General features: G+C 58.5%; 2 protein-coding genes across 3 annotated transcripts; one reads left to right on the forward strand and one right to left on the reverse strand.

The window, feature by feature from the left end:
* Positions 1-1,261: 1,261 nt before the first annotated feature.
* Positions 1,262-4,668, forward strand: CTSW (cathepsin W). The gene is made up of 10 exons (XM_042958963.1): positions 1,262-1,395; positions 1,663-1,747; positions 2,558-2,671; positions 3,058-3,212; positions 3,305-3,401; positions 3,493-3,573; positions 3,680-3,805; positions 4,004-4,068; positions 4,153-4,356; positions 4,439-4,668. The coding sequence occupies exons 1-10, from the start codon at positions 1,309-1,311 to the stop codon at positions 4,547-4,549; spliced, it is 1,125 nt and encodes a 374-aa protein (XP_042814897.1). The 5' UTR covers positions 1,262-1,308; the 3' UTR covers positions 4,550-4,668.
* A 178-nt stretch (positions 4,669-4,846) lies between these two features.
* On the reverse strand, positions 4,847-8,901 carry LOC102969198 (FGF1 intracellular binding protein). 2 transcript variants are annotated; one of them, XM_042958964.1, is made up of 10 exons: positions 8,713-8,899; positions 8,318-8,516; positions 8,035-8,161; positions 7,070-7,170; positions 6,446-6,579; positions 6,003-6,111; positions 5,863-5,926; positions 5,499-5,585; positions 5,313-5,410; positions 4,847-4,971 (listed from the first exon to the last, which is right to left on the reverse strand). In XM_042958964.1, the coding sequence occupies exons 1-10, from the start codon at positions 8,795-8,797 to the stop codon at positions 4,902-4,904; spliced, it is 1,074 nt and encodes a 357-aa protein (XP_042814898.1). In that variant the 5' UTR covers positions 8,798-8,899; the 3' UTR covers positions 4,847-4,901. The 2 variants fall into 2 exon arrangements, with proteins under 2 accessions (XP_042814898.1, XP_042814899.1); XM_042958965.1 differs by lacking the exon at positions 4,847-4,971 and adding an exon at positions 4,978-5,115 and having other exon boundaries at positions 8,713-8,901.
* Between the last annotated feature and the right edge of the window lie 267 nt (positions 8,902-9,168).

Consider the following 9,168-nt stretch of genomic DNA (forward strand, 5'->3'; position numbering starts at 1 on the left):
TCTCTCTCAAAAATAAACATTAAAAAATAAAAACAATAGTTATTACTAAGATATATAACCTTTCTGTGCACCAGCGTGCATTTCATGCAACCCTCCTGCCCAGCCAGGGAAGGGGTACCGGTATCATCACCCTATTTCACAGATGAGAGAGGCTGAAATTTGCCGAGGCACAGCCAGAGTGGGAAGGACAGGATTTGAACTCAGGCACTCTGATTCCAAGACTCTCTGGGTTCTTTGCCCCAGAGTAGAGTATTAAGAGCCCACCATTTTGAACACCTCTTCTGTGCCAGCCGGGGTCATAGGTGCCCCACGGTCATCCCACTCAAAGGAATTGTTGCTGCCACTGCGAGATGAGGATCCGAGGCTGGGAGGGGAATGGCTGGGTGCGCAGTTGGCCAGACTTGAGCCTCCATCTTTGTGCTTAGACCTCAGTGCACCTGCCACTCGGAGTTGCCTCCCTGCAACGCTTCTCCTGACCTCCAGGACACAGACTTCCCCTGCCCTCACCCCTTCTGCACCCCATCTGGCCCCTCAGGCCCACCCAGACCCCTCATCTCCACCCCCAGACTGTGAGAAGAATGAGGGCCAGAAGGCAGTAGCTGCCGCTTACTGTACCCCAGAGCCTGAACTTTGCTGTTCAAAACCCGCCAACAACCAATTGTTCGGTCTACGAACATCCATAAAGCTTGCTCTGTGCCCAGCCCTGTGCTGGGTGCTGAGGACTGTACAGGTGTATCAGACACTTCTTGTGTGGCTGGGAGGCAGATGCCGAGCGGGCACAGGCACAGCAGGGGCTCAAGGGGCTGCTGGTTACATCAGAGGAAGGGCAACAGGGAAGGCTTTTTGGAGGGTGACCCTTGAGCTGACTGAGCTTCCCAGGATGAGCAAGAGTACTTCTCCGGGGGGCACCGACCGCCCTCCACCCCGACCCAGGTGTCAGGAGCCTGTGACACCCACAGCCCCCTGGATTTTCCCGTCATGACACTGATGGCCGTACACGGTCACTCCTCACTTAGGATCTGTCTATTCCTGTTTCCTTAAGGACAGATCCACCTCTGTATCCCTAGAATTGCCCAGAACAGGGTGGACAGAGGGCCTCTGCTGAATAAAGAAGAAGGGTGGAGTGGGCAACAGGCAGGCAGAGGGCTGCATAGGACAAAAGCCTGAAGGTCTGAGGTAGCTCCTGTGTGGAGGGGTCCACCCCTCCCAACCTGGTTTCCCCTTCGTGGTTTCTCCAGCTCCGCCCCCTCGGCCCCTCCAGCCTGGTTTGCACAGCTTCCTGCTCCCGGTACTCTTGTCTGCAGCATCATGGCCATTACTGTCTACCTTCCCTGCCTCCTGGTCCTGTCTATGGCCGGCCTGGCTCAAGGCATCAAGAGCTCCCTTAGGAGCCAGGTAAGTGCCCCCCACCTGCTTCCCATACCCTTCCTCCCGCAAATCCCATGCCTGGGTCTCACCCTTTCAGAAACAACAGCCTTATTCCCATTTCTCAGGGGGGAGCAACTAAGGCTGGAAAAGTGATTGACATGCTCAGGGAGACAGAGCAGGCTAAGCTGCTGATCCCCAGCCCAATCCCTGCAAGGCGGGGGTGAGGTGGGGTCCCAGCAATGACTCCTCACCCGCTCTCCCCTCCCACTCCCCACCCCCTCGGTTCCCTGCTAGGACCCAGGACCCCAGCCACTGGAGCTGAAACAGGCCTTCACATTGTTCCAGATCCAGTACAACCGGAGTTACTCAAACCCAGAAGGTATCACGGGGCATGTACATCTCTGGCCCAACCCCCTTCTCCCATTTAATAGATGAGGAAATCAAGATTCAGGGTGGGGAATCGGCTTGGCCAAAGGCACTCAGCAGGACAGTGGCATGGCTGGGGGTGCACTCCCCGGTTTCCTAAACGTACAATCATTCCTAATCATTCTTTGCTATGAACTTGGAGGGCAGGCAGCAGCTGTCGGGGGTCTGCCCTGGACGGAGACGATCCCTCGCCTCCACAGCCACTTTTCCTCTGCCTCCAGGCAGCGGGCTGACTGCTGCCGTGAGTTCACTCAGAAACACCAAGCTGGGAACTCACTCTCCATGCACGTGAGGTCGCAGCCCTGCCCCTGCCCTCTCTGGGTCTCATCTTCCACAGGGGAGTGGCCTGTGGACACCTCTCAGGCCAAGCTGCCCATGCCACGGGCCTGAACCCCCACTCCTTCCCCACCTTCATCACATTTCAGCTCCGAACCTACAATCAGAGGTGTGAATTGAAGGTGGAGAATGTAACCTGGCAGGAAGCCAGTCTCTGATCACCCACCTTTCCTTTCTGAGTCACTCTGCCTTTCTTCAGACCCTTCCCTTATCTTCTCCGTGGGTGGGCAGAGATGTCCCCCTTGCTGCCTCTGGGGAAAACCCAACCCTAGACAGGCTGGAGAGCCACTTCCTTGGCCTGCAGCGGCCACAAGAGAAGAGTGAACGCTCACCTGGGTGAGTGTGGGTGGTAGGATGCCCAGCCGGCGGCCACTTCCTGCCCACGGGGGCTTAGGAGGCAGCTTAAGACAACCCTCTTTTGGTCCAGAGTATGCTCGCCGCCTGGACATCTTTGCACACAACCTGGCCCAGGCTCAGCAGCTGGAGGAGGAAGACTTAGGCACAGCCGAGTTTGGGGTGACTCCATTCAGTGACCTCACAGGTAATGGACACTTCCTGGACCCTAGGTGGTAGGTGGGGAAGCAGTGACTTCTCCAGGGATACTGGCAGATGGACAGGGCAGACGTTCAGCTTTCATTTCCCAGAGAGGAACCCTGAGGGCCAGAGGCCTGGTTGCTTGCCCCAAGTCACAGAGAGCAGGGTCAGGTCTGGGCCCCAGCCCAGTTCAGGGGCAAGGCAGCAAGTGCACGGGGATGCATCCTAGGAAGAAATCTGGCTGCTCCCCGGGCCTCGACATCCACGCCGGTCTCCCAGGGTACTATGGGGACTCAAATAACCGAGGATGTGGATGCTTGGGAGTATGCGAGGCAGGATGTGGGGGAGAAGGGGTCTAAGTTGTGACCCTGGTGGTCCTGTCTACACCCCCAGAGGAGGAGTTTGGCCGGCTCTACGGGCATCGGAGGATGGATGGAGAGGCTCCCAAAGTGGGCAGAGAGGTAGGGGCTGAAGAGTGGGGGGAGTCAGTGCCCCCAACCTGTGACTGGCGGAAGTTGGATGGAGTCATCTCATCCGTCAAGAAGCAGGTACCTGCCCCAGTCCGGCCTAGTCCAGCCCTGGGGGTGGAGGGACGGCGGGGCAAGGCCCAGAAATCTCTTCTCCTGCCCCCCTCGTGCAGGAAAGCTGCAGCTGTTGCTGGGCCATGGCAGCGGCAGGCAACATCGAGGCCCTGTGGGGCATCAAATACCGCCAGTCCGTAGAACTCTCCGTGCAGGGTATGGCTGACAGAGTGGGGCAAGTGACGGGGGAGAGGGAGGTGCGGGGGGCCAGGGCATAGTCAACCCCCATCGTCCCTTCTTGCACCAGAGCTGCTCGACTGTGGCCGCTGTGGGGATGGCTGCAAGGGTGGCTTCGTCTGGGATGCGTTCATAACCGTCCTCAACAACAGTGAGTGCCCTGCCTCTCCGGGCAGCTGTGGTGGAGGTGGGGGGAGGGGGGAGGGGGGAGCAACATTCAGGAGCTGAGCCTCCTCCCTGGCCTTGCTTATCTCCAGGTGGGCTGGCCAGCGAAAAGGACTACCCATTCCAAGGGCAGGTCAAACCCCACCGGTGCCTGGCCAAGAAGCATAAGAAGGTGGCCTGGATCCAGGATTTCATCATGCTGCCGGACAACGAGCAGAGTGCGGGCAGAGGGGAGACAAGGGCAGGCATGGGGGGAGAAGGACAGGGACAGACAGACCAGGATAGAGACAAACAGACTGGGCTACAGACAGAGATGGAGGGACAGAGAGGTGGAGGGTGGGGACGGGAGGTAGAACCACGAGCCAAGAACAAAGGGCACAGAGCAAGCAAGGCCTAATGGCACCTTCCACCCCCAGAAATCGCCTGGTACCTGGCCACCCAAGGCCCCATCACCGTGACCATCAATATGAAGCTCCTGAAGGTGGGACAGGATCTAGAATGGGGGTGGGGGTGGGGAGAGGCATCTAGGGAGGTGGCCTCAGACTCAGCCCCTCTGCCGCTGCAGCTATACAAGAAGGGTGTGATCGAGGCCACGCCCACCTCCTGTGACCCTTTCCTCGTGGACCACTCTGTCCTGCTTGTGGGCTTTGGGAAGAGCGAGTCAGTGGCGGACAGGCGGGCAGGGGCAGCCGGAGCCCAGCCTCAATCTCGCCGCTCAATCCCGTTCTGGATCCTGAAGAACTCCTGGGGCACCAAATGGGGTGAGAAGGTGAGAAGGAGACCTACTCAGGGGACGAGGCAGGGTAGGCCTCCCCCTACCTTCTGGCCCTGAGGTCCCCTTAACTTCCCAGGGCTATTTCCGGCTGTACCGAGGGAATAACACCTGTGGCATCACCAAGTACCCGCTCACTGCCCGTGTGGACCAACCAGCGAAGAAGCGCCCAGTGTCCTGCCCTCCCTGAGCCTGCGCGACTGACCCTCGGCTCTGTCCTGCTATGCCAGCTGTCTCCTCGCCAGCCCTACCCAAGGCTTTTGCCCGTCCTCTTCATCTTGCTACAGCTTGAATAAACCAAGATAAGCTCCCTGGCTTCCAACCGTACTCAGCTGGGGTGCGGAAATGGGTGGGGAGGGCACCGACACCGTGCACTGACCCATCCTGGTCTCTGTGGGGCCAGCGGACACGTACAGCCGTGTACACGTTCACCTGACCCTTAGAGACAGATGCGTGCACACCTACGCACACTCCCATGCACAGGCTCTTCCGAAGTCATGGCAACTTTATTGTCAGTGGGGGCAGGGTGGCGGGAGGGGACCTCAGTCATGATAGAGGCGCAGGAGGCAGCCACGGAGGGTGCCCATGTAGCGGTCCCAGAGGGCCTGGTGCCTGTAATGATAACAGTAACAGTGACGGCTGCCTTCTACTGAATCCCTACTGCTTCTGAGCACTGCTCTGAGAGCTTCCTGTGCCTAAGTGCCCCTTCACGCCTCATAATATTCTTATGATCGTTATCATCACCATCTCCAGGTTCTATGGGGGAAACGGAGACATGGAGAGCTTAAGGAACCTACCCAAGGTCAGGTCACAGCTTCTAAGAGGTGGAGCCCACAGAGAGACTTCCACCCCTAGGACAGAACAGAGAACCCTGAGTCTGCAGGAGGGCTAGGCCCTGGCAGAAGGCTGGCTACGGCAAGGACAAGCTGGAAAGGAGGCCTGGGGTCTCTCACCGGAAACCATCCAGGGAGTGGACGGATGCCGAATACTGATTCAGGAAGAGCCGCACATCATTCAGTGGCCAGTGGTCGGAACGGCAGGGTTCCACGAACTGTGGGCCCAAGGAAACATCTAGGATTGGTACAGCCCAGGGACAGGCCAGGTTAGGGAATCAGAGGACGGCAAGCAGGACAGCTCACCTTCTCCACGAGGTCCACAAACAGGTCTCTGACATCCTTATTGTGGGTCAGCTTGGCGGCCACGTTCACCAGCCCCCGGGACAGGTTCTGTGGGGCAAGGAGCCTGGGAGTTCTGCCCTCTGTCCCAGAGCCTGGAGGCTGAGCCCAGAGGCTGGAGGAGGGGTAGGGCCCTTCCCAAATCTATCCACCTCCCTCAATCAAATAACTCCCCAATGTCTAGGAGCTGACTTTCCCCTCCCAGGTGGGTGGAAGGGGCGGCCGACTACCTGCCGGTCAATGTCCGGCATGAGCAGAGTTGCCCAATGGGGACAGTGCACTGAGGCCGACGATGCCCAAAGGACAGAGGCTGGATTGGGCCACAGACCTTGAAGTTGGCTTCCATCTCAGAGAAGACACCAAGCTTCCCCCGGAGGGCAGTGCACACCAGGCTGTAGGGAGATAGGGTAAGCCCAGAGCCGCCTGGGCCCCCACTCGGGCCCCACCCTGTGGACTCCCCAGGGTCACCTCTTATGCAGGTCCAGGAGGTCTTTGTCAGCCACAAGCATCTTGAGCTCCTTCAAGTCTTGGAGAAACTCCTTGTCTAAATCCACATCCATGTCAGCCACCTGGGAGTCTGGAGGAGGCCCAGCAAGGGAGTTGGGGCAGGGAGTAAAAACCCCTCCAGGGACCTCCTGAGCCTTCCACACCCACCACCTCAGTGAACCCCACGAAGAGGAAGTGTCAGAAAGGTGGAGTGATTTGTCCCAGGCCGCAGAGAAGCAGCAGGCCCTTTGTCTGCAGACAAGGTGTGCATGGGGACACTGGACTGTGTCCAGAGGTGGCTGCGGTGGGGGCACTGAAGAGAAAGGATGCTGGAGACTGGGGCCCGCAGGAGAAACTGCGGGTGGCGAGCCAGGCCCTGAGAAGGTGGGGAGGTATCTGGGCACCAAGGTCAGCGGGGGCCTCACCGACGGCTCCGAGGGTCCAGTTCTGGATCATGAGCTCAGCACAGAAGGCAAAGTCACCAAAGCTCAGATACTGCAGTTTTTTCTTCCCCGTCTCAAAGCGGTTGTTGGCAAAGAAGACAATGGCCGCATAGTCCCTGGAGGGAGGGGAGAGGGGGCCTGTCAGGGTTTGAGATTCCTTTTTAGCAAGCAGCTCCCACCTGCAGCACTGGCTGGGCATTGGAGTTCTGGCCTATCTCTGCCCCAACTCACTATGTGACAAGTTTCAAGTCCCTTCTCCCTGGGCTTCCTCACCTGCCTAAAGAGAAAGTTTCAGCCCAGGTCTGCTAAGGGATACAGAGGGAGACCACGAGGGTGAACTGCGATTTACTGGGTACTCCCTAAGCCCCAGGGGTGGCACCATGGACTTCATATGTAGCATAGCTCACAACAACCCCACTGGTAAGTGGCCAGGCTGGGATTTGAAACCAGGCCAATCTGATCCAAAGCACAGACTAAAAGTAGGATAATCATCCCCAATACAGCCAGAAGATCAAGTGGGTTGGGGTGGGGAAGGTAGAGCCGCCTCATGGCCCAAGGAGAGTGTGCAGGAAGGGGAGACGGCTGGCTCCTTGCCCAGCCCCTCACCTGGCCAACCGGTCAGAAAGGAGAAAGTGTTGCTGAATGTTGTCCACCAGGGAGCCCCGCATTTCCTCCACCACCTTGAAGACTCGCTTAAAGTTGTCAAACTGTAGGGCAGTCAGGGGAGGAGGGAGGACTGGTCAGAGGCTGGTCACCCAATAAACCGATTGAACATCCCTCCCTCATCCGTCCATCTATCCAGTCAGCGGAGGCCGACACAGCCTGTGGTATTCTTCAGTAAACTATTAATTGTTAATACGTCTTGTCCATTCAACCACGTTGCCTTGGATAAATGTTTCCTCACTCCTACCTCTGAATTCCCCCTATTTTAGCATCATGCTCTCCAGTTCTCCAGGAGTTGTGCTGGAACTGACCCTCTTGGCTAAGGTCCAGGAAGTAAAAAAATGAACAAATGCTAAACTGCACAGAGGGAGCGAACAAGAGACACAGAGAAAAGACACTAAAGGCCAGAAGAAGGGTTACTTCTCCCTGTACCACCAGAAAGGCTTGTGGAGGAGGTGGCATCTAATCCCCCTGTTTTGTACTTCAAGGGGGAGACAAGGCCAAGAATAGTAGTGGAAGTAGGAGGAGCATGAGCAAGAAAGCCACCGGCTGGAAAAATGTAAGCCAAGAAGGGTTGGCAGGGACCAGATCACACGAGAGTAAGAAGGTCAAGGCCGAAGAGTATGGCCACTATCCAGGATGGAGTGGGAGCCAATTAAAGTTTATGAGGAGGGGAAAGCTACGCTCAGATCTGAGCTTCTGAAGGAATAGCTCCCGCAGAGTGTAGGAGATGGTTTGGAAGTTGCAAAAAGATGCGAGAGGAGACTGGGTAGGAAGCCCTTGCCACAACCAGAGGTGGGGAAGGAGAAAGGCGCTGGGGCAGTGACCAAACAGACGAAGTGAAGGGGCAGACTGGACATGGGATGTTGTGTTAGGGAGCGGTGGGGGGGGGGGGGTGCAGTGCCCACTTGTCTCCGGCAGCTCTTGAGGGTGATGCCTGTTTTGGTGCTGATGTCATCCAGGTCTTTCTTGGTGCCTTTGGACAGCTTCTTGCCCAGGACCTCCCGCACAAAGGCCTCGTCGAAGGCATAGTACCTGCGTGGAGGCAGAGGACACCACTGACTTTCCATATAGGAGGGGAAAGGGGGTCTGGCGGCGCCTAGGTGTGGCCCCTCCTGCTCGCAACTTTCCATCCCGGCCCGGGCCTCAGGTGCGGCCTGCAAAATGGGTCAGACTGGTGGGCGTCCCCACCTCTCGATGAGCAACGCCTGTCGGGACGGCGGGATCTGGAAGATGAGCTGGTGCAACAGCTTGGGCGGCGCGTGCAGCAGGCGCTCGAGCATGTGGAAAGTACGGTAGTGGTCCATGGTGTCACTCTGGAGCACCGCTGCCGTCGCGCCCGTCTGCTCCAAGATTCCCGAGCGCACCCTCAGGGACACCGCGTCGCTCACTAGGGAGTCGGAGCTAGCATTAGGACCGGCTCGGCCGAACCCACAGACCCTCCGGGGATCCCAGCTCCAACTCCCACACATCCCTTACTCTCTCCGCCCACCTCCCCATAGGACGCCCGAGTCCTGGCTCCGCCCCCTCTCCCAGCCCAAACAACCGCCCCTTCTGGGCCGCTCCGTAGACGGCCCCCCACACACCCGAGTAACCGTCCAGCCAGAGGCGATACACGTCCTCGTCGATGAGCGTCGTGTTCCCCACGAAGATATCCAGTTCGCTGGTCATGGCGACGCCCGGACCCGGGCGCGGCTGCAGCGCCCCGGCTGGAGCGAGCACTGCCCCGGGCCGGGCGCGCCGCCGGCGGGTTACTTCCGGGAACGCGGAGCTTCGTCTCCCGGCACCCGGAGCCAGAGAAGGACCACTTCCGGGACAGAGGGGGTGGGGGCAGAAGCGGCGAAGGAAGAGGAATGGCTCCTCCCCGCGGCGGGAGGGGCAATCTCAGGTCCCTTGTCCCCGCCCCCTGTCCTAACCCCCCCCCCCCCCCCCATCCTATCCTGGCCCAGTTTGCAGGAAGACGTTGGGAGTCGAGGCCAGCGGCCAGTCTCCCTTGCCCCTGTAACCTTCCCTCTCACTTCCTCCAGGCTTTTCTCCCACTT

Source organism: Panthera tigris, chromosome D1 (assembly GCF_018350195.1).
Source record: "Panthera tigris isolate Pti1 chromosome D1, P.tigris_Pti1_mat1.1, whole genome shotgun sequence".
NCBI classification, from domain to species: domain Eukaryota; kingdom Metazoa; phylum Chordata; class Mammalia; order Carnivora; family Felidae; genus Panthera; species Panthera tigris.

What these genes read in the sequence shown, in the direction of transcription:
- CTSW (XM_042958963.1), top strand. Translation starts at nt 1,309, where the DNA reads ATGGCCATTACTGTCTACCTTCCCTGCCTCCTGGTCCTGTCTATGGCC. An exon ending in CGTAGAACTCTCCGTGCAGG is followed by an intron (nt 3,402 to 3,492) that starts GTATGGCTGACA and finishes TTCTTGCACCAG; the next exon opens with AGCTGCTCGACTGTGGCCGC. An exon ending in CATAACCGTCCTCAACAACA is followed by an intron (nt 3,574 to 3,679) that starts GTGAGTGCCCTG and finishes GCTTATCTCCAG; the next exon opens with GTGGGCTGGCCAGCGAAAAG.
- LOC102969198 (XM_042958964.1), bottom strand. Translation starts at nt 8,797, where the DNA reads ATGACCAGCGAACTGGATATCTTCGTGGGGAACACGACGCTCATCGAC. An exon ending in CTCCTGGACCTGCATAAGAG is followed by an intron (nt 5,927 to 6,002) that starts GTGACCCTGGGG and finishes ATCTCCCTACAG; the next exon opens with CCTGGTGTGCACTGCCCTCC. An exon ending in CACTCCCTGGATGGTTTCCG is followed by an intron (nt 4,972 to 5,312) that starts GTGAGAGACCCC and finishes TTATCATTACAG; the next exon opens with GCACCAGGCCCTCTGGGACC.